Source organism: Prionailurus bengalensis, chromosome D4, assembly GCF_016509475.1.
Source record: "Prionailurus bengalensis isolate Pbe53 chromosome D4, Fcat_Pben_1.1_paternal_pri, whole genome shotgun sequence".
NCBI classification, from domain to species: Eukaryota; Metazoa; Chordata; class Mammalia; order Carnivora; family Felidae; genus Prionailurus; species Prionailurus bengalensis.
Window position 1 is genome coordinate 76,029,575 of NC_057359.1, and position 24,746 is coordinate 76,054,320.

Sequence of the window (24,746 nt, forward strand, 5' to 3'; positions counted from 1 at the left end):
TTGGCAGGCTGTGTGCTAGGGGTGGGGCAAGTGTTAGAAGACTCCAGTTCTTATTCTTATGCCACTCTCAGTCCTTGAAAAAAATCTCGAGACACCTCCACTGAGCCCTATGCTTCTACTAGACAACAATTTGAAAACCCCACTTTAGAAGTTGAAAACTACTTTGAAAAAATTCAGCTGCTCTGCTTGCATAGTTATATAATTATAAGTATTCCCAGTAGTGCTCCGAATCTGAGTCTAGACTACTGGAGGTTCCTTTATCAACACTAATATTTTAGATCAATAACAGCTGCCATTCTTAGGTCAGCAGGTGGTGGAAAACCAATAGAGAATGTGAAATAGAGGCAGGGATCTTTGGGAAAGGGCAAGCTTCATAAAGGGAACAGAGAAGGGAGCTGCCAGTCACTTAACTCTTGGGACTCTCTTTGCCCAGAACCCCCGAAACCCTTGTATAGTGATTCTGAGCTTTCATGCTCTGTGTGTGCCCCTGGATGCATGATGTAGCAGGAAGCCGTCGTGGCATGGGGTTGTTTCAGTTTCCGAAGCATTTTCGACATGTACCTATCATATTCCCACTCGCCTTGTAAAACAAGCATTTTCATTTAATACAGTAAGGTCTTTGTATTCTCAACAACAAACACATGGTCTAAGGCTCTCGGACACAACCTGCCTTTTTCTCCAACACCACCCCCACCCTACTCTGTCCGCCCTTACAAAGCCCAGTGTCAGCAGAAATATCTGTTTACAAACAAGGGCTCCAAGAGAACAGTATCAGTAGCTTACACAAACCTCTAAAATATGTCCCCAACTCTGTCCTTGGAATCACTGTGAACAGTGTGTGTCACTGGCAGCAGCTTTCGTGGAAGGCTTTCTGCCTTTCCATCTTTCCATCTGTCTTCATGTCTGGCTTCCTCTGTCTCCTTCCACTTATTCATTAAAACCATGAGGAGTCTGGACTGGGAGGCAGTCAGATGCTGGCCCAGGTCTTGTGGGCTATCTGGAAAACAGAGCCCAGACAGGAAGTGCTTGCAAACAGCAAGACGAACTCAGACACATCTAACCTGTAGTGTCATCTGAAGCAGAAGGCTTATTAAGTGGGTGGATCTAATAGTCACATGATAGGTCATTTTTCAGGGAGTATCAGGATTATCAGTGACTGAAGGGGCTTTCTTGCCTCTCTCTTGAACTTGAAACTACTATAGTTCCCTATTACCTATGCATAGTAAAAGGTAATAGCTAACATATTGAACACATACTATGTGGTAGGCACTATTCTGAACACTTTGCATCTATTAAGTCTTTAATCCTTAGAATGACCCTCTGAAATAGGTACTATTGCAATCCCTGGTCTCCAGCTGAGAGAACTGAGGTACGGGAAATTTAAATGACTTGCCCAAGGTCACACAGCAAGTAAATGGTAGAATCAGTCCTTGGAGTCCATGTTCCAGACCAGGTCTAAATTTCTTAGCCCCACATTCAGCTTCCTCCCTGAATACTGTTGCTTACCATAACTTTTCCTAGTTGCTTGTATCTCAGTTTTTCAAACTCAGCATGGTTGATGTTTTGGAATGGATAATTGTTGGTTGCAGGATATTTAGCATTGTAGAATGTTTAGCCTTGACCCACTGGATGCAGTAGCGACCCCCACCCTCAGTTGTGATGATCAGAAATGTCTGCATAAGCATTACTAAATGCCGTGTGGGCAAACAGCAAGATATCTGCTGTTTGAGAACCATTGTCTTACATGGATTTTTTTTTTTATTAAAGAGAATGTGTTCCTAGAAAACATATCCCTACCTCCACACTTTTTCACATTTGGTTTTCTCCTTGACCTTTCAGTGTCCTTGGCCTCCTCCTTATCAGTCTGCTCTGTTCCAGACTCTTTAAGTTCCTCAGCATCTTTTACAGCCAGGGAGGAAATACTGGCCTGTCTGGGTTACTGATCTGCTTTGTTTTATGCTTTTTTGTGTGTAAAAAAAAAAAAAAAAAAAAAAAAAAAGCCAAAATGGTTTTGTGACCATCTCCAAACTTTCCATTTAAAATCCCCTAAATATTCCACGGCAGCATTGAGTTAAGAGCTCAATTCATTTCATGCATTTAGTGATGTTTATTGGGTCAACCATGTATCAGGTCCGAGGCTAAGCACTCAAGAGCACAAAGTCAAGGGAGTTACAAGACCTGCACCTCAAGAACTTATGTAGTAGGCTATCTGAGCAGAAGAGAAGCTTCACGATAACTCTGTACCCTCTCCCAGTTGAGTAGGTGGGGAAACCAACCCCGGAAGGTAGATAATAATTGGTCAACATCATTCAGAGACCAAACCCAATGCTGAACTAGATCATCCTCCTCCTAGTGGAACAAAACTAAAATTCTGAAGTCCCAGGGATCTCTAACTACCATTTATCATTCTAGAGCCTTAACGAGGCCCTGTGGGTTGAATCATAATTCATGATTTTATGGTATATAATAAGACAGTAGAAAATTAATATCTGAAAAGTCTGTCAGCCCTCTCTCTTCAAAAGGTTGTTTATACTCCATGCTTTCCTTTTTAAGTCTTCAGTGGTAATGACTCCAGATTGCCCCATGAGCACTGGACAGGGAGTCCTCAGACACAGACCTGTCTATTTCAGCAATGTGACCCTATTGATAAGAATACGATGAAACCCTGAGCTAATGACCTCCCGAATCCCCACCCGTGGACTCTCTTCCTCAAAACCACCAAAGGTTCCCTGTTGTCTGTGGAACAGACTTCACATCTCTTGGCATGACATTCACAGCCCTTGGCACCGTGGTCTCAGGCAGCCTTTGCAATTTCGTCTCCCTCTGCTATGCTGTGCACCCTCAATTCCACCAAAAGCAGAGGTCTTGGGGCACCTGGGTGGCCCAGTCAGTTGAGCGTCAGACTCTTGATTTTGGCTCAGGTTATGATCTCACATTCATGAGTTTGAGTCCCGCATGGGGCAGAGCCTGCTTGGGATTTTCTCTTTCTCCCTCTCTCTGTCCCTCCCCTGCTCATGCTTGCTCTCAAAATAAATAAATAAACTTAAAAAAAAAAAGCCAAGGTCTTTCCCCATGTCCAGAGCCCTCTTCCAGTGACAGCACAACACCTAGCCTTGCCTCATGTTTCCCCTTCAGCTGGGAGGTCTTTGCCCAGCCTCCCCCACCCAGACCCCATTCCTTATGCGGGGCTGTCTCTGTGTCACTCATCCAGGAAAACTTCCCTGAGCCTTTTTTTCTCATCCGAATCAAGCACTCCTTCTGCTAAATTCTCTTTGCTTGCACCTCTACTAGAGGTGGATTACATATTATGCTTTATTATACTTTATACTTTATTTGTGGATAATTAAGAACTCCTTGTCCTCGCTCAGTCTGTTTTCTCCCAGCTGGGAAGCATAATTTAGAAGTTAGGAACAGGGACTCTCGAATCTGATTACCTAGGCTCGAATCCCACCTGTGTGACTTGCCAGCCAGTTACTCAGGCTTGGGCAAGTTATCTGTGCTTCTCTGAGCCTCAGTTTCCTCATCTGTAAAATGGAGATAATAATACTGCCTCCCTGCTTGGATTGTTGTGTCGCCTGCCTGCACTAATCCACCCAGCTTCCCCCAGCGCCTGGCAGACAGTGAGGGCTCGGGGAACATCAGGCATCACCACTCTCCCTGCACAGAAGAGTAATTCTGGATGGCACCAGCCGTGCACAGCAGAGTGGGAATCTGCCTGTCTGGCCGCGTCCCTTTCTTATCTCATTTTGCCATCACTCTCCCTGAAAGGCTCACCCCTGGCTGTGTGGGCCAGGATGAGGTGATGGCAGGCTCACCCGAAAGAGGAGCTTTTGTTTCCAGAGCTCAGCCCACACTGTCTGGGGTGCGTTTTTACATAACTTGCCGTGGGTCTGCGTCAGTTACGAAATTTACATCACTTGGCTCACCCACGTGGGAACCTTCTCCATCCCTCTCAGCTCTTTGGGTTAAGCTAGAGGTGCTCAGTGACCCTCCCGGTGCTATTTTGTAGATGAGGATGTCAGGTCCAGACATGGAGCCAAGGCCAACTTATCTATTAGGCACAGCCAGTGTGGTACCCGAAGTGCAAGGTACTTTTAGAGGCCAATAAAAATGGCTTGATATCTTTTAAAATCAGAAGAAAATCATCTATATAATAACATGTATTATGTAATGATGGATCCAGCCTCTTGACTGTATATATCTTTATGCCAATGCAATCATAAAATATAATTATATATATATATATTTATGGAGGAAGGGAAAAGTGCCCAGAGCCCAGGAAAGTCATGATGTGACCCTGAATGAAAAGGAATTTGCCCAAGATCAATAATAGTACATTAGTGGCAAAGCAGGGCAGAAGTTCACGGCTTATGACTCCCAACTTAGAAATCTTATCCCTGCAGTTTCCACAGACTCCCTAGAAGTTATTACACTACAGTCTTCTCTTTTCAGCAATGAGAAAAGTGGACCAGAGAGGGGGTGTGATTGGCCGCATCACACAGCTTAGTTATGCCAGCACACGGCTAACTTACACTTTCTTTACCGATTCCTTGTTGCATTTTGCATTTTACACATTGCATTGCATTCTCGTTCCTTTTTGCACTTTACACAACCACCAAACCTAGTGACCGTGGATGGAAGCCCCCATTATACAGATGGAGAAATTGAGGGCCAAGAAGTAGAAGAGGCTTACTCAGGTTGCAAAGATGCCACTCCTGCCTCCACATCAGGGCTCTTGTTCCAGTACTCTAAAGATGGCTTGAAACTTCAAAATCTCCTCAAATTGGGTTTCCTCACAAGCCGTGGGCATATTTCTTTCATTTGCTCATTTATTCACTCATTCAACAAATGTTTACTGAGTGCTTATATTCTAGGTATTCTATAGAAGGCTCTAGATGCAGAGTGGTGAACAAACGTAGTCTCTTACCCTCTCGGAGGCTCACTTGCCCCATTTGCACAAACAGAATCATACGTTTCTATTTTTCTCCCCTTATAGAGTTCTGGGAAAAGCAAATGAAATAATTAAGACTCTTTTTGTACACTTTAAAACTTCAGGAAAATTTAAGAATGCTTCCTGTATCGTTATAACCAACAGAGTGTATAATCAATATAAGGAAGCGCTAAGAAACATATGAAGAAATAAATATTCAACTAATTTTAAAATAATTGTTGCTTATATTTATTCACAGAAAGGATGAGACATTGGCTAAGCACTTGACTTTGGAGTCAGGGAGCTGGTTTCTAATCTTGTTTATGTTATTACAAGTCCACAGACCTTTGCTAAGTCAAGGAAACTGAGTCTCAGTTTCCTCATGCATAAAATGGGACCAAGAGACCTTATAGACTAGTTGTAATAATTCAACGAGATGATGCCCATAAAATTCTTGTCCTGGTACATGGCACGTCATAAATGGTGGCTCTCTTTATTTCTCAGTAGGTTTGCGTGGCTCTGAGTGGCATTAGAACAAATCAGAGTAGTGATCTGAGGGATAACGTAAGGAGGCAGGCATGATAATAATAGGTATTGCTAACTGCATATTAGTAATTCCTGGTATATCCACATGGCATCAACAGAGGCACTAGCACTAGGGAAGAGCTGGTCTCTTGTGAGAGGGTACAGGCTGTGTCTGGTCATGCTCTCCACCCCGAATGTCCAGGTAGGACCTGATACAGTAGATGTCTTGTGAAGATGTGTTGGATGAATTGGTGATTGGGTGAGTAGATACATTAGGCAGGGCTTGGGGATGTTAACTTGGGGAATAAAAGAGCCAGGGATAACACAATCAAGAGACTCAGACATCTTCCCGGCTGTCCTGGGATAGAGGGCACAGATCCCTGGAGATCAGGTCCTGGCCAGCTGATCCACTGGATGGCAAAAAAAAAAAAGGGAGGTGATTTGGATTCACTGAAGGAGAACACTGAGAAATGCCCAAAGGGGCAGAAGCCTTCTTCACACGGCACGGGGTTCTCTAATTCTGAATTGTGTACAGTCACTTGTCAGGATGCTGCACGGGTGATTCAAGCAGGAAGTTAGGTGTTAAATGGATGATATAATTAACTTTGAAGGAGCCTCCAGCCCTGCCTATGCACGATTCCATGAATGATGAAAGCTAAGAGCTTGAAGAATGTGGAGGGCAGGACGGAATGGTCCTTGAGAATTGTCTGGAATGTGGTATCATAGTCTCTGAGGTTTGGTGAGTGAGCGGGAAAAGCTTGTAGATCTTCATCAAAATGACCCAGAGTGCGCTCTCTTCTCCAGGGCGGCTCCAGCATCAGGACCACTTAGTCTGTCGGGGTCTGGTTTGGGTAGGGCAACTTCTAAAGGCAAGCAAACCGAAAATGCATGAATCCCCCTCTCTCCCTTCTCCTCCTTCTCCTCCACCTCTTTTATCTTCTCTGTCATTTTCTTCCTTTCCTCCGCCACTTTCTTTTTCTGAAAGTTTGTCTGCTCCAATTTCATGGACAATGTGTGAAATAGAGAGCGAGGAGCATGCCTTTCTGTTTCGGAGAATAGTGTCGGAAGGGATAACGTTTAACAGCACAGGGGAAGGGAGAAAAACTGGTCACAGTTCTGAGGAAAAGGAACAGACATTTATTCCTTTCAATAAAAAGTGTAGCCTGTGTTATGTGCTATGCAAATGAGTGTTTGCATTCTCTCAGTAAATCCTCAAAATGGCACTGTGCGTTAAATACTGTTCTTATCAGTTTACAGTTGAGAAAACTATCAGGTAGGTGAAGGGATTTTGCCCAAGGCTACATAGCTAACAAGTGGCACAGCTGGGATTCCGACAGATAAGACTTCATAGTACACGTGCTTAAGCCATGTACCATGCCAGTGCCCGTGTGCCAAGTTCTGGTATGTTCATGATCTCATTACTTCCCCCTACAACTGCCAGGGGTAGATAGTATCACCCCATTTTACACACGGGAAGACTGATACTAAAAGACGTACCCTGACTTTCCCAAGTCACATAGTTATCGAATGGTAGGGCCCGCGTTAAATGTATATTTATTGCTCCGTAAAGTCCTGACCTTTCCATGTCCACACAGTCTGCTTACATATGAGCAAAGGAGGCAGACTGGAGAGTCAAGAACCAGAGGGAGACACAGGTGCACCGTGAGCCCTCAAGAGCACTTTGCCATCCCAAGCATACCCTGGAGTCTGCATATTAATAAAACTTACGGGTTTCAGGAACCCTCAAGTATACTCTTGTGAACCTTGCCTTACATCTTGATAGCCTTAAATCGTTTACAAGGAAATATGCATACATTTGTCTCCTTTCTTTCTCAAAAGAGGTCTGTGAAGTATACAGAATAAGACTTTTTAATCCCTGGAGTATACATGGGTAAGCTGGGGCTCAGAGAACTGAACTCCTCCAAGGTCAGACAGCGAGTAAATAAGGTAAGCAGACTCATGGAGTGAGAGGGCTCTCAGGTAATGGTTCGCAGCAGGAAAAACAAATGCAGGTGGGGAGCAGACACAGATACTACCGTGGGCACTCTTCCTGCTGTCCCATGCCGTCTTGCAAAGGGAGGTCTGGCCCCACGTGTTCCCTTGCGTGGCCAATACATCGGGGCGTCTGAGCTAGTCCTGACCCTGTGATTTCCTTCAGAGGGCTCCTCTTGGTACCTTTGCCTCTCTTACACCAGGAGACCTGGATGTCTAGAACTCAGTGTAGTTTGGGATAAGCCTCCAGCAAGGTGTGATTTATTTCAAGCCTCCTCCTTCCACTGAGCCTACGATCAGTCCTCTGAGTCAAGGGGAGCCCTGAGGAATGAGATGCTGAGGAGCACTCCCTCAGGTCCCCACCTCGGTGACGTCCCAGCTCTCCTCTGAATGCCTGGTGCTGCTGAGTCCTCTGGGGTCATTTTGGTGGTCTTCCCCCCCGACTGAACCAAGTGCAGGGACCATGGGTATACTTAACCCAAATCTGTCTGTTTTAATCACTCTCCTCTAGACAGATAAAAGCTTTCCATAGGATTGCTCTCTCAAGCATTCCTCTGTGGCTTTAATACCAGCCATTAAATCATGGAAGGGAAAACAAAACAAAACAAAAAGGGACCGGCTCCAACCTTTAGCGTTTAACTTTTTTAGCCTCCTGAAAAAAACCCAGATTTTTGACCCAAATTCCCCCTTTCATACCCACATCCTCTCACCTCTGCTTCTGTTCCTCTGGTAGAGGATGGTCCTGAAATTGCCTTCTTTCCCCCTAGACTTCTTCCTCTGAGACTATACATCTCCCACAGTGGGAACCAAGGCAGGGATGTCTGATGGACCTGGGATCTCAGAGTCACAGGGAGTCTGAGACAGAAGGGGCCTCTGTGGCCATCTGATGTGACCCTCCTACCTCCTAGGGCAGGGTGTGAGGATGCCTAGAGAGGGGGTACTGCTTTCCCAGTGACCCACAGCAGAGCAATGGCAGACCTTGACCACAAGAACCTTGACTGTGGGCCAAGAGTTATTCCCACTGAAGGAAAGCATCTGGCTTTAGAGTTGGCCTAGTTGTGACTCCACCACTCTTTCGCTGGGATCCTTGAGGGGAGATCACGTTGCTTCTTTCTACTTCAGTGTCCTTGTCTGTTAAAGGACTGTCAGGAAAGCCCACTACACGGGATCATGACAAGCAGCGAGTGGGATCTTTTTGCCTAGCAGAAGGCCTGCTACCTAGAGGCTTTCAGCAAAAGTTCCTCATCCTTCTCATTATTTGAAAATGCTGCTCTGTCACCAGCCAAAATGACCCAGGTAGAGCATCCTTCTCCTTCCATGTCCACTCTACCAATGAGAGAAAAACAAATAAATTTTTTTTAACGTTTATTCATTTTAGAGAGACAGAGACAGAGCCTGAGCAGGGGAGGGGCAGAGAAAGAGGGAGACACAGAATTAGAAGCGGGCTCCAGGCTCTGAGCTGTCAGCACAGAGCCCGACGTGGGGCTCAAACCCACAAACTGTGAGATCATGACCTGAGCGGAAGTCAGATGCTTAACTGACTGAGCCACCCAGGTGCCCCCGAGAGAAAAACAAATAATATAAACTTGATATAATTGTCATCCTTTGCTAATTGTCCTCTGTAGACGGTGAGAAAGTCCAGCGTTATCTGAGCTAATTTTGTGTTGACTTAAATCATGCCTGGAAAACATCCTAGGGGGGGAAAACCCCATAACGACAGCACAGCGTGGAGGCATAGCTGAGGTCTCAATCATCTGTGGGGGGAGCTGAACTTGCAATTAGAAGTCTTTAATTCCAGCTCCTCCTACCACTTAGTGCTGTGTGACCTTAGGCAGGTGACTTCACCTCTCTGAGTCTCAGGTTTCTCAGCGGTAAACAGCACTTGTTATACAAGATGGCTGTAACCATAAGACGCTTTGGCACAGAAGCAACTCCCCACGTGCTCAACACGCACGATGACCTTCAATTACGTACACTCGAGCCAAAACATGGAAGCACCCCTTCCCCGAGAGGCATGTTCCCTGTGCGCCGTGACCATACCTCCAGTCTTTGTTTCCTCCTGATACACCTTGCTCTGATCGCCCTGGGAACGGATTACATTGAGGCAATGTATCCTAACCAGAGGAGGATTCTGCAATGGGCACGGGGCAGTGGGAGATGGGATAGATTGTAGAGAAATTTTAGCGGGAGAGCTTCGGAAACTTGTAGAATGATGGCGTTCTGGTCTGCCGGGGCTCTCATAACGAAGTTTCATGGACCGGGTGGCTTAAGCACCAGAAATTTATCTTCTCACAGTTCTGGAGGCTTGGTGTCTGAGCACAAAGTGTCTACAGTATTGGTTTCTTTCGAGTCCTCTCTCCTTGGCTTACAGGTGGCCATTGTTTCCCTGTGTCTTCTCATGGTCTTCCCTCTGTGTGTGTCTGTGTCCCAGTTTTCTCTTCCTACAAGGACCCCAGTCATACTGGATCAGAGCCCACCCTCAGGATCCTATTTTAGCTTGATCACCTCTGTAGACACCCAACCTCCGAATAAGGTCACATTGTGAGGTACTGGGAATTAGGATGTCAACATATGAATTTGGGGGGTACATGATTCAGCCAATAACTAACAGAAAGGAAGGTGGGAGGCAGCTGATGATATGACTACAACCTTGAAAAAAAACAACACATTTTTGTATAGATCCTGGAGGCTGGAGGAGACCTGGGTCAGAAACCAACAGGTAGGGAAGCCTGCGGTAGAAATCCAGGTGCTGAAGACAAGGTCTGGAAGGCATTCTGGACATCTGAACAAGGCCCAGGCACATCTTGGGTCCCCATGAAGTGTGGTGAGCCAAGGAGAACAGATGATGCGTAGTAGTAAAGAACCATTGATCCTCAGTCAGTTGTTTAGGCAGAAGAATGACTGGAAAGCAGCCTCTTGGCCTGCAGTTCAAGTCAACTTGCTTATGTTGGTGCTGTGGGACTTAGATCTTTTCGGAGGGGTCCGTGCCTTCAAACAGCCCACTGGGCTCAGTGCAGTGACGTGATTAAGCACCTGGGCCTGGGAATTCTATAGGCCTGGATTTCAGGCTTTGGGAGAGCCTCTTCCCTCCCTGAGCCCCAGCTTCCTCTGGCAAGCGGGCCATGCTGAGAGTTTCATTGTGAAGGTTAAGTGAGAGAATTAATCTAGAACACACGGGACATAGCAACTTCTAAATAAAGGAAGGGTCCTATGCTCTTGTAAAGAACACAGCAATAGGGAAATGTCCCTCCTGTTCCTTTGTGTTTAGTTTGCGATGACAAACTCTATGGAGCACCTGTAAGACACCAGGGTCTGTACAGAATGTTGGGCACTTTGAAATGAACCAAACAGACCCACAGATGGGAAACACAGACACTGGATGAGTAATTACAGAAGTGGTGAGTTTTCAGACCGGAAGGAATGTGATGGATATATGGGAGGAAGATTTGTCTGTTCCTGGAGTGGAATGGAATGGTCAGACAGAGCTGCCCTGGGACAGTGCCATTAAAGTGATCCTGAGGGGGTGACCCCCAGGTACAGAGGACTCCTGGTACAGCCCTGGCCAAGATTTTGGGAGACTTCTGCCTTTGGGCTAGCCTCTTTTACATATGCTCTTTATCTCCAGGGTGAGGCTCAGTGGGTAGGTGAGAAGAAAAAGAGACAATAAAAATAAGTAGGCAGGAGACTTCTGGGGGTGGGGGTGGGGGGGTTAGAAGCCCATTTCAAAGCAAGCCTAGCTGCAGGAAGATAAGAGCACATTAGAGAGGCCAGCTGACCAGGGTTTGAGGGACCGGTGATTACTATGAGGCTCAGGGCAAGCCTCTCCCAGGTCTGGGGCTGGACTTCTCCACGTCTGTAAGAGTGCCCTAGACACCTCATGGGCTCTGCACACTTTCAGTGTCTGCTTCTATGCGTTTATAGCCTTGAGGCAGGCTTATGCTAATTAGATGTAGATTGTGTGCAGGATTGCCCCGTAGCCTTCATCTTGTCACATGGGGATGTGTCCCCTGGGATCAACTTCCAGCAGCACACAGATGGGGCCACTTCAGAAACGCCTCTCCCCGTTTCCTTCACTATGTCTCTATCTTCCTGGACAGCTGTGGGGAGGGACAAGGTGAAGGTGGGGAAGGTGCTCGCGTGTCCTTCGTAGAACACTGTTCTGTGTCCCTCTGTGGAGATACACAGAGGACAGGGAACCTAAGTATGCAAGGACTGGGATTGACACGAGGCATCAGATTCAGATCAACACCTATTTTTGAGCTCCTTCTGCTTACAAGGAACCATTCTAGCAGTGAACAAAAGAGCTCTTAAATTGTAGGTGGGGATCATTTAATCCAAACTTCTCCTTTTTCAGAGAAGGGAAATGAGGCCCGGCAGCATAAGAGGGGGGGATGGTGTGACTTGTCATCTGGCAAGCTGAGCCCGGATCTCTGGTTCCAGATCCCTGGTTCTGGGCTAGTGAGACAGCGGTGTCTCCCTTCCAGCCCCCTGAAATGTGGCTACTGTTGATTAAATTATTTTCATACAGAAATAAATCCCCATCACTATTTTACTCCCCCCACCCCCCACCCCCCACCTTGTTGAAGTTCGGTGATTTCCTTTTGCCACTTATACTCCAGGTAAATATTTCCTTCTGAACTTCTGAAGCCACTGCTTCAAGGTTCTCAGTTCCCTCAATGTGTTTCCTCTGGGTTCCACTGAAAAGCCTCTCTGCCTTTCCTCCCAGCCTCCTGGGGCCAAGCCTCCTCTTAGTCTCCCCGCTCCATGTCCCAGAGTCTGGCCTTTCTCGCTGCTTCTCTCTTCTCTCTCAACTGCACACAGAGGTGGCTTGAGCCTGAGTCCCAAGCCCCAGGAAGGTTCTGAACGGAGGGCACCCTACAGATGTGTAAACATTTTACCTTGCTAACCCAGCTAGCTGCCTTCCAAAGGCAACAGGAAAACCAGGGACTGAGAGCCCCTGGCATAATAAAAAACCTGCAGAGAGAGAGAGAGAAAGAGAGAAAGAGAGAGGGAAAAGGGATCCTGTTTCAGATGTTAATTTTCTCATTAGAAGAATTTCCTGTTGAAGGGGGCGGGGTTAGCCAGGGGAGCAAGAGAAGGTGAGCTCAGTGGTGGGACCCGGGACACCAGAGTGGTGGCTCCAGGGAATGTGGCTCTCACTGATCCCTGTAGCAAGTGGCAACCCATAGATTGGGTAACTCACTCCAAATCCGGAGTCAGAGCTTCAGTTTTGGAGAGGTCAGTGCAGATTTTCACATTCAGCAGCCTGACAGCAGCTCAGGAGATGAGATGTGTGATTTCTAAGTCGGGTTTGTCAGTGGGTTTGAGGAGGACTTGGACGTTTTCGAGGCTTCATTCTATCAGCTCTTGATACATCAGCCAAGATGCCTTCGGGGTGCCTTCTCTCTTTGGCCCTTCTGTATTTTATTTCTAGTCGTTTCCCACATGTCATCATTGACATCGGTCCTAGACCCTCCAGTGTCTTCAAGCTGAACTCACACTGGGACAGCTACCGTGTGCCAAGGACGGGGCCTCCACCGTGTCTGTTAAGTAGGACAGCATGCTTAAAGAGGGATATCGGCAAGAGGATTACGATCTGTAGAAGGGAAGTGATTTTCCCCAGATGTATGGCTAGGAATTGCTTTCATCAGAATTACTTACTCTGAATCCAAAGATCCTGGGTTTTCTACGGTACTAAGAACACACACTTTCTTCTGATTCTCCCTGTCCGTTAGCCATGGAGACATAAATCAGTGCCTTTGATTCTGCTTGTCCTTTTTCCTTCTCCCAGTCTTTCAGGAATCCTTCTTGTGCTCCATCATGAGACACTTACTGAGTGCCTGCTGTAGGCAAGGCATGGTGCAGGGTGCTAGGCACGATATACAGATGGTCCAGCCAGAGTCCTCACTCTCCAGAAGCATCCAGTCTAGGGGGACTCCAGAACCAGAGGACAAGTGTCTAGTTGCCTAAAAGCAAAATGAGTTCAGAGGAGAGAACGGGCATTCCTTACAGGGCTATCACGGAGAGCTTCTAGGAGGAGGTGGTTTCTGTTTTAGCCATTCAGAAACCTGGAAACACAGAAGAGCAGACTTGGGCCAGGTGTGTGAGGGGGACTCCATTCAGTCCCCTCCTTTACCAGGTAGAGAACCAAGACCCAGAGGAGGTATTATTCAGTGCTTCACCCAAGGTTGCCCAGCCAATGAGATGAGAGCAGGTTGACTTTGTGAGGAGACCCCCAGCCATTGCCTGAAGGACTGTTGGACAGGAGTAGGCGGAGGGGTATAGGCAGACTTAGATGCCAGGCCCAAACTGCCATCCACATCAGCTGCTAACAGATCGACATGAGTTCTGAGGCCCCAGTGCTCACAAAGGAGTAAAGACTGTGTGGGCCTCCTCTGTTGATTTTACTGGAAGCTCTCCATGATCGTTTGATGCATGCTGATGGCAGATGCACCCTCAAAGTTATGGTGACCGCAGAAACTCACCAGCTCAAAGTAGGGACCGTCCTTCTAAATGGGCATCTTTTATTCATTCTCATCTCCCTCTCTTTCTCCTCCCACCTGGCCTCGTACATCATCCCACACTTCAAATGCATTCTTAATTAGAAAGTCCTCTTCCTCATCCAACAGCCTGTCTGTGCCAAGGACACTGGGTATATTCCAGAAGGGCTGGGGAATAGGGGTTGGTGAGTATAAAGATACTTTTTGATCCAGAGAGAATCTGCTAAGTGACTTCCTGGGGTTCCCAGAGTAAAGCTAGAGGCGTCAGCCTTGGGACTTTCCCAAACACCCAGCTTGTGGTACCCCCAGGAGGTTGGTGTGTCCCAGATCCCTGGTGGCATTGATGGGGGAGAGAGAGATGCCTGTAGAGTTAGTGCACAGGGTAGTGAATCCCAGGGTCTGGGATCCTCTTACCAGTCAGTTGACCTTAAACCCATCCATTTCCATATCTGCCTCTGTTAACATCACTACTTTAAAAGTGTTACGTGGATGAAATGAATTAACACACGTGTAGACCTTAGTACAATGCTTGACCTGTTGTAGAGGTTTGGAAGATTTTACTTAATGAAGGAGTCCCCAACATCTTTTTATGTTAAGAGAGTGCTTTTCATTTCATTCTTTTATAAATATTAGCATTAGTGTCAGAGAAAAGCAAGCTGAATTGGGTCTCAGGAAATTTGTCAGTGACTCTGTAACCTGACAAATGTCTTTCATTTTCTGGGTCTGAAGTCCCTCACCTGTCGAGTGAAGAAGTTGGAATTGTGATCTTTAAAAACCTTTCTAGCTCAGGAGCGCCTGGGTGGCTCAGTTGGTTAGGCGTCCGACTCTGGGTTTCGGCTCAGATCATGATCTCGAGGTTCATGAGTTTGAGCCCTGTATCAGGGTCTGTACTGACGGTGCAGAGACTGGTTGGGATTCTGTCCCTCCCTCTCGCTCTGCACCTCCCATTTGCTCTCTCTCCTGGTCAAAATAGACAAATAAACTTAAAAAAAAATGTTTTTTAAAGCTTTCTTGCTCAGATATTAAGCATGCCTGCCTTTCTTTGGGGATGAGTTTCAGGGCTAACCAGGATTCCTATTAGGAGCTAAAAGCGTTAGCTTTGCAGCCCTTGACCCTTGATTCTCTGTGCCAACTTTCCTGATGGCTCACCACCGCTGGCCTTTTGATGACTGCTAATCGTTAACGTGCACTCAAAGTTATGGAGACCGTAGTAGGGGCCATCCTTCTAAATGAGCAACTTCTGTGCATTATCACCACCGCTGACTCACCTCTCACCTCCTGTATCATCCCACACTGAAAATACCATCTTAATCACAAAGCCCCCTTACCCATACAGCAGTCTTGCAAAATCGAAGGTGTTCAGATTTCCATTATTATGATTGTTGGTATTTTGTTTAGTTCAACTCCCCATTCTACAACAGAAACCTTTCTTGTAAGTTCCATACTCAAAACCAATACAAGTGAAACTGTTTGGGCTACAGGTTGTGGTGAGCAACCCCCAAAGCCAGCTCACCTGTCCTCTCCGTCCCTCCGGCCCTCAGTGTGCCCGAAGGGTGGTCCCAGAGCCTCCATTAGTAGCTGCTGGCTCTCGCAGAGCACAGTTTGAAAACCGCTGGTCTAGGACATCCTGATATAAGTTTTATCAGGGAGAAATAACTCACCACCACCCCCTTCCATCCTTTATTTATTCATCTTTCTCTCTTCGGGCCACATAGGGCTATATGACAAATGTTCATATACCTCGCGTGACCGAGGATGGGTCGTGGGAATTCACACCGTCAGTGACCAAGGCAACAGAGACCCACGCTACTTTTTCTCCCTGAAGACAGACCGGGCCCGGCAGGGGACCACCATCCATGCGTACCGCAGCTACCTCCCAGGCCAGTGGGTACACCTAGCTGCCACCTACGACGGGCGGCTGATGAAGCTCTACGTGAATGGCGCCCAGGTGGCAACCTCCGGGGAGCAGGTGGGCGGCATATTCAGCCCGTTGACCCAGAAGTGTAAAGTGCTCATGCTGGGAGGCAGCGCTCTGAATCACAACTATCGGGGCTATATCGAGCGCTTCAGTCTGTGGAAGGTGGCCAGGACTCAGCGGGAGATACTGTCGGATATGGAAACCCGTGGCCTCCACACGCCTCTACCTCAGCTCCTCCTCCAGGAGAACTGGGACAATGTGAAGCGCGCCTGGTCCCCCATGAAGGATGGCAACATCCCCCAAGTGGAACACAGCGGTGCCCACGGCTTCCTGCTGGACACGAGTCTGGAGCCTCCGTTGTGCGGGCAGACGTTGTGTGACCACACAGAGGTCATCGCCAGCTACAACCAGCTCCCGCGATTCCGCCGGCCCAAGGTGGTGCGCTACCGTGTGGTCAACCTCTACGACGACAGCCGCGAGAACCCCACGGTGAGCCGCCAGCAGATTGACTTCCAGCACCGGCAGCTGGCCGAGGCCTTCAAGCATTACAACATCTCCTGGGAGCTGGAGGTGCTGGAGGTGAGCAACTCCTCCCTGCGCCACCGCCTCGTGCTGGCCAACTGTGACATCAGCAAGATCGGGGATGAGAACTGCGACCCCGAGTGCAACCACACGCTGACCGGCCACGACGGCGGGGACTGCCGCCACCTACGCCACCCCGCCTTCGTGAAGAAGCAGCACAACAGGGTGTGTGACATGGACTGCAACTATGAACGGTTCAACTTTGACGGCGGAGAGTGTTGTGACCCCGAGATCACCGATGTCACCAAGACTTGCTTCGACCCCGACTCTCCGCACAGGTAAGGCCTGCGGGGCAGGCGATGCCCGGCTGCCACCTGACTCGTCCCCCATTGTGTAGGTGAGGCACCTGAGGCCCCTAGGGGGTGTGGAATTTTCCAGTTCACACAGCGGTTTCATGACCGAGGCCAGCCCCTCACTCAGTTCTCATGGGAGTGCTACGCAAGGATGGCCCATCACGACGGTATTTGCTGAGCCCCCACCACGGGCTAAGAAGGAAGGCTCAACCCGGTCTTCTCAAAGGGCACAGAGTCTAAACTGGGTGATGCAGGGCCGAGTGCCAGTAGCTGCCATCATGTATGTGGCACCGTGGGGTGCAGCGCGTTAGCCACGTGCGGTCGCCAGCCACACGCGACTGTTGATGGGGAAATTAGCCGAGACTAAATAAAGTTAAAATCTGTCCTGAGTCCCGTTAGCCACCTTTCAAGTACTCAGCAGCCTTGTGGGCTGGTAGCTACCGTGCTGGACAGACCAGTATGGAACACCCTTCCCAGCAGAACATTCATCCTGTCGCACCGAGCTGGCAAAGCGGGGATCAGCTTGGTTGGACGGCCCGGGTTCAGGTCTCGGCGATACTGTTTCCTCACTTTGTGGCCCCTTAGATGCTACGTCTTCCTCTGTGAAGTGGGAATAAGAACAGCACCTGCTTTGTCTGGCTGCTCTGAGGGTTGAGGGGGGCTCTCAAAGCGTCGTCCCTCTCACGGTGTCTCTCCCATTAGCTCTCGGTAAGCGTATTTGTCATGACTTGTGTAACGGAAGATGGTGCGTGCTGTGCTTAGGGAGTGCCAAGCGAGATCAAAGAGGAAAAAAAAACTGACTTTCAGCTTGAATATCTCTGGGAGAGCTTAGGTACAGTTTGGACAACTGAGGTTGGGTTGGGGGAGAAAGGAGGGCACAGGGCAGATGGATTTTATCTCCTGCTGAGAAGAGGGTGGGAATGGGAAGCTCGTGTCTGAGGCCTCACTCAGCGTCCACTTGCACTAGCAACCCTGGCCAGCAACCCCAAAGAAAAGCCCGAAGGGGAACCCGTGGGTGATCTGTATTCAGTAGGGGACCCGGAGGAACTAGTTCCAAGCCAGAGAGACTGTCACCCTCCACTTTCCTGATTGCCCAGATCCACGCTGAACTTTTCCATTCTGTCCAGCACACAGGACCCTGGACTTGCTGAGAGCTCCAGCACATTTGCCGACCTCTGCAGGCTTTCTGCTGACTCTTCTCTTTAGGTCTCTCTCAAAAGAGCGAGGGCCTCCCGTGCACAGACAAAATACCTACGTGCAAAGGAATGACGATACTGGCAGGAGAATGTCGTGCCTGGCAGCAGGCCAGAAAGCACGTCAGCTCAGCCTGCTGGCACCAGGCAGGCCCTCGACTCTCACCTCGGTCCACAGACATGAGCGGCCCAGGTGGGAAGAAGCCTTGATGTGTGGCTGGTTCCTTCCTGGTCACAATGTGTTCTCATCTCTGCTCTCATTTGAGCTTTGACAGAATTTGACAAAGAAGGCAAGACAGGGGTTAGTATTTGCATTTGACTGATCGGGAGATAGAGGACATTAATGGGTGAAATGACTCAGCCAAGGTCATGGGTCAGGAGAGTCATTCAGCTAAGGCACAAATGCAAGTCTCTGAGATTAAGGCAGTGTGTGCCCTACTGAGCTGGATGCCCAGGCAGAGTGGGCATGGAGGAGGGTGAAGGGCCACGAGTAGTTGGAAGTTATTCACCCAATTTTTCTTTCTCTCTTTCTTTGTTTCTTTGTTTCTTTCTGTCTTTCATTCATTCAAACCCTGTTTCTTCAGCAGGTACCAGGAAGGTGGGTACTCTTAGCCCTGTTTTGCTGAAGGAAACCCAGGATTCAGAATGACATAGGGGTTTAGCCAAGGTTACTCAGCAAATAAATGGAGAGCTTAGATTCCAATCCAGATCTAATGACTCTAACGCTCCCACTGAAGGAGGGTATTTTTAAGCCTAAGGAACAGTAAGAGGCAGAGTTGAAGGGCAGAGGTGACAGACAGGGTAGCTTCACTAAAGCCTTGGGAAAAAACTGCTGAGTTGATTGGGTCAGGACCGAGGGCAGCTGGCCTTTGTGGCGGGTGAGCTGTCCTGGTACGGAGGGGCCGCGGGGCCCCAGGTCCCAGATACTTCACAATCAGCAGACAGAGCTGGCAGCCTCCAACGGCCTCCTCTTTTCTAAGTCACGGGACTGCCTGCCCAGAATGTCTGTGAGCAGCCGTGTGCCAACTCTGTGACCATTCACGCCACGGCCCGTTTGTTTGCTGGCTGGGAAGTTCATGTGCCCTGGGTGGGGCCCACCAGGCAATGTGTCCTCTTCTGACGGGCCGAGGCGGGGGTACACAGCATTCTGGCTGTATCAGCTCTCCTGTGTGCAGAGAGAAACCTGTGGAGGTTTGCAGAGAGATATTTGCTTTGTGACTTTAAAAAAAAGGGAGGGAGGGAAGGAGGGAGGAAGAAAGAATGAGGAAAGGAAGGAAGGCAGGAGGAAAGGAAGGAGGGAAGGAAGGAAGGCAGTGCAATATAAGGCAGGGAGGGAAGGAATGATGCCTGCAATATAAGCAGTGAACATTTAATAGTATCTAGGTGATTTCTAATAAAGAGCTGAACTTCATTCTCTCTCTCTCTCCTCTCTCTTTTTCTTTCTTAATGAGTAAACGCAATAAAACTATTTAATACTTATCAATCTATGGTAAAGGACCAAGTTTTTTCTCCTGTATGTTGCAAGCTGATCCCTTTGATATGTGCAGGAAAAAAGTGAATCAATGTAAAATGAAACCACAGGAATGTCATTGTCAGAATTCTTGAAAAGTTTCTAAATGTGTACTCTCCATTTCTGTTCCCAGTGCACCGTAGACTGGTAAGCAGTACCTACTTTGAGTAGCACTGATTAAAATACACCATTCTGACAATTTAATGTAACAATTCCCTTGAGTAAAATAAGATTTTTTTTTCCCCCAGTAATGCAGCTGGGCAGATCAGTGTACTCTAGGAAAGAGTACCATTTCTTGTAACACATTTAGATGCCCTTACGTCATAGTCCTTGGACCCCTTAGTCTGTGTTCTCATGGATTCACGTGCTGTGGGGGAGCAACTAATCCTAGCAGAGGGCTGCACAAGTTACCAGAATTGTGCCCAATGTCAGACCTAGAAACATGCTGACAGATCATTGGTCCACATCCCTTATCCTCCCATGGAGGGAAACTGAGAGCTCACCCTATCCATTAGTGGTCAAGCTAGGGTTAAAGTTGCTCTAGATTTCTGACTCCTGGTCATCTGCCATGGCACAGCCACCCAGCGTAGCCTTGACATCTTCGCAGCCACAGATACCTGCCCCCTCACATTGTATCCTCACTCTCTTCTCAAATATCACCCAAAGAGCTTGGGATTACGAAGTGCTTGAATGAGTGAGTTTAGAAGAGAATTAGATAATGGCCTTGGGGTTCCGTGGGCCCCTGTAGAACTCTTAGAGCTACATTAGCAGCTAGTGTTCTTTATTAAGAGGCCATAATAAAAGCAGTCAATTGAAGATGTGCACAGAGAGAGGGGCTGGACAGTGAGTGGCCAGGATATAACTTCAAATGGTAATATCATAACCGTTTGAAGATGGTTGGCCTGGATGAGAAAATTCTCACAGGGCCATGACTCTAGGGCCATGTGGCATGCACCTCATGTCCCCAGAGGCCTGTCCTGTGGGAAAGGGAGCAGAATTGCTCTGTATGGTTTCTAAGCCCTGGCCAGGACCAGAGTGGGAGGCAGCTTGGAGCTGAGTAACAGATGATGTCCTCCCCCCTCAGAATGGTCCTCCCAGGGGAGGGCCCTGTCACCTGAGGCACACACAGTGAGGATTATGACAGTGCTGTAGAAAGTAACCTTGTTGGTCTTGAGGTGGAGTATGGCACAGCCCAACTTTTTGCTGATATCTTTCTCCAAATCGTGTTATGGAACCACGTGGTTGTAGACATTTATCGGGTATGAGCACCTCTGTCAGGCTCTCTGTTGTTCACTGGGGATGCTTCAGTGAGTGGGGCACATTCCTCCCCATTGAGAGGCTTCCACTTTGCTGGGGGGTCATATTCAAACATAAGAAATTTTGATCCATGACAACAACACACAGTGGGACAGGAGTTCTGCGAGGCAGAGATCTGCTCTGACTAGGGAAACAAGGCAGGGGTGGCTAGTGGAGGCATGATTTGGGGGGCATCTGGGGCCAGGCAGCACGTTCAGAGGTAGAGATGCAGCCTGCGTAGGTCAGGTCCTGGCAGGAAACAGGTGACACATTCAGACAGAACAATTAAGGAAAGTTGAAGGAGGGGGTAATTTGAAGGAGAGGCTATTTATAACAGGGTAGGCAGGGTTTAGGACAATCTCCAAGGCCAGGGTCAGCAACAGAGCAGGGAGCCATTTCTATCCTTGGCCTGGAGGAGCAAGAAGAGAGAGTAGTTTTGGAACATAAGAGAGGGGATGTGTGTGGAAGACTCCTGGGCAGCTGCAGTGACTCTCCATAAAGAGGGGTAGCCAGCCTACTGTGGCCCCCAGGCAAGAAGGGAGCCAGGAGAGTAACTTCTCCATTGACATTCTCTTCTGCCTTCTAGTCTTCTGCTAGTGCTTCCCACTAGGGACTGAAACTAGAAGTCACAGAGCAAAGGAACCCATAGAGGCACCCCAAAGAAGCCAACCTCCAAGGGCACAGAGCAGGGAGGACAGGGATAGGCAGTGGATGTGGAGGAGCAAACAGCATTCCCAGAACACAGAGAAAGCCCATGCAGAGGGGACAAGACAAGCAAGAGGACAGGATGGGAGGAAGGGCTTGGAGAATAAGGAGTCATCGGTATAACTGGGACCCAGACCATAAGCAGAATAGGGTCTGCTTTATCTCATGACAAACTCTAATATCAGGCTAAATCCTTCCTTCCTGCCTCCTCCCTTTCTTCATCCCCTCCCCTCCCCTCCCCCCCCACTCCTCTCCCCTCCCCTCCCTACCCTTTCCCTCTCCTCTCTACCCCTCTCCCCCTTCCCTTCCCTTCCCTTCCCTTCCCTCCCCTCCCCTCCCCTCCCCTTCCCTTCCTTTCCCTTCCTTCCCTCCCTCATTTTTTTTCTTCTTTTCCTCTCCCAGTAAATATTTGTTGAATGCTCCCTCTGTGCCAGCCCAGTCCCTGCCTTTGGACCTCACCATCTAGTGGAAAAGACAGACAAGAAAGCATGCCATTGTAATCATGGGTGTGAACGAAGGATCCCCAGTGTCAGCCAGGAAGAGCAGTCTGTGTGAGCAGTAAAAATTTTTCTATTAGACCAACCATTTAGAAAAAGACATTCCATTGAACTTGGCCATTCTCTACAGTAGTGGAGACGAGCCAGGGAGGCAGAACTTCATCTGCAGCCATTAGAGATGTCTCCTAACAAGTTAGAATGCACTTCACATGCCTTCTTATAGCTGAACTGGAAAACCTGGATACTAAGGGAAACCCCTAGTATCAGGAACCCCAGGGGCAATTGACACTTTGGGCTGCATGCACCCCACCGGGAGAGTATATTGCCACAAGCCTGCTGAGTTTCTATTTGGACCCTGTAAACTGCAAGCTATATAGCACAGTTAGGTGAACTTGACCTTTGTGAATATCGATTCATATGCAATAGGACAAATAGAAAAAGACTTCCCTTGCACACTGTTGGCTCATAGGGAAACATTTTTGTTGCCTCCCCCTTATTGTTATTTTTAATGGAACAAGGGCATTCCCCTGGGGCCATGTTATTTTTTTTGGATAGGAGCTGACATTGCTAGAAATCTTTGGAATGGACTGTAGTAAGCCTTGAGGCAGGCTCTTCAACCCCTCTGCTGGCACTATAGTTCTCACTGTCTTCCCCCACCCCTTGTCAGAGACCATTAAATGATTTGCCCTCATATGTTGGGGTCTCTTACCTCTTTTCTGGGATGATCCCATGGAACATACACTTCCTTCTCCCAGGTTCTCCCCAAATCTGGAAAAGTTGCATGGAATCAGAGATTCTCTGAGCTAAAAGGAGCAGTGGTAAGGTTCAGCCCTCTCTTGCTGTAGATGAGGAGGCCAAGCTCCCAAGTGGGGCCAGCACTGACCCAGGCCTCCCAGTGAAAGTGAGGCCAACCTGAGAGCAAGATCCAGGGTCTCATCTCTTTATCCCAGGGCATTTCCACCCTCCTACATTACCATGATATCTTAGAAGCTGGGGATTCAAAACTTGGAAAAGTTCTCTTTAGCATGGTCATGTTCATACCCGTCATCCGTATTTTGCTAAGATGCTTTAATATCGAGGGCACTGCAGTAATGCCCTAGAGATCCAATGTGTAATCTGTGTCCTGAAGGTGCTTATATTCTGTGGTTTTATGACATTTTGTTACAGTCATTCAAGAGATGGCAAGAAGGTGGATGATTAATTTACCAGCGAACCACACAGACGATAGGCTTGCATGAACTCTGAGAAAAGGCAGGATCCCTGTGGTTTGGAGAAGTTAGAAAAGGTTTTCTGGTAGAGGAGGTCTACAAACAGACCTCCAGAATTAACAGACTTTGTAATGACAGAAAAGAACAAAGAGATTGAGGTGGGAAGGTGATGGGAAGGTTTAAGGAAGAGGTGACTCTACTTGGAATTTCATGCAGTTCAATGTCATGATTTGTTCTTCCGGCCCTAGAGCTCTAAGAATCAGACTAATGTAGAATGAAAATAGCATTCCGGGGAAATAGATTCTAGCCCTGGCCCAGCAGTGTCTTAGCTATGCAATCTTGGGCAAGTCTCATAATCTCCTTGAGCCTCTGTTTCCACATCTATGGAAAGGGAATGATAATAATATCTGACCGCCTGGATCATGTGATTGCCTTGAGGGTCACATAAAATAATATCCAAGCAAGAGTTCTGGGAAGAGTTAACCAGCACGCGGATGAAAGAGGGCTTTGTTATTTGTTCAGTAACTTTGTTCATTCTTTTCCAGTAATCGTGTAAGAGAAATTGCTTGGAATTTTATAATCAGAATATCAGCGTTTATTTAATGTGACTAATATTCATTAAAGCAATAACAGGAGTCAGTCCTGGTATGGTGGAAAAGTGATATGTGTTGGAGACTGACCAGGGTTTGTATCCTGGTTCCACTCTTCATTAACTGTCTGACCTTGGCTCGTTTCTCAATAAGAGTTGCTGGTTTCTCATCTGTGAAATTTGGGTGAGAACAGCACTCCAACAGGGCATCAAGAAACTTACATGGAGTCATCTGTATGAAATGCCTGGTAGATTGTGTGGCACACAGTAGGTGCAAAAAATTCCCTCCCTTCTCATGTGCACACACAGACTCCTCTTCGCATTGTTTGATGGAGACTGACTTTCCACAGGCTCATAAAAAAAGGCCTGGATGAAACTGCTGGATGCACATTGAGGGCATTTACACAGATTACTTTCATTCTTAAAATACTAATTTTTTTTTTTTTTTTAGTACTGGCCACAGAATTGGTATTTTTAAATAAAGACCATGTAACATACCAAACTTCTTGAGCTTGCACACTAATTTATTTTTGAAACAACCCAAATGTCTCACCATGTTAGAGGATATGTTTCCACATGGAATGACCCCAGGCATTGTTGGGATTGGTTACAATGGGTGATGTACCCCTTTGATTGATGTTCCAAGAGTTTTTGACCATCTCCAGCCCACATGCCTGCTTGGGTGTAGATGCAGGAACATGCACACACATTCAGGCCACGTGGACACATATGGTCCCATTCTCTCAGCTTTGGTCCAAGTTCCCTTCATGCTTTTCATCTAAGCAAAGTCTGCCTTTACTCACGTCCCATCTGTGACTCTGTGCACAGGTGAATTTGGTCTTTGAGAGCAGGAGAGAGGGGCAAATGGAGTGAAGAGAACTGCTTGTGAACCCTCCACAGGATGTTAAGAAGGAACTCAGGGGGCACCTGGGTGGCTCAGTTTGTTAAGAATCTGACTCTTGATTTTGGCTCAGGGCATGATCTCATGGTTAGTGTGTTTGAGCCCCA

General features: G+C 47.8%; 1 protein-coding gene across 1 annotated transcript in view; it reads left to right on the forward strand.

Moving 5' to 3' along the window:
• PAPPA (pappalysin 1) overlaps positions 1-24,746 on the forward strand; it is a 243,399-nt gene that overhangs the window by 17,231 nt on the left and 201,422 nt on the right. The window contains exon 2 of the mRNA XM_043566322.1: positions 15,663-16,725. Coding sequence (XP_043422257.1) covers positions 15,663-16,725 — 1,063 coding nt within the window. The remainder of the gene's footprint in view (positions 1-15,662; positions 16,726-24,746) is intronic.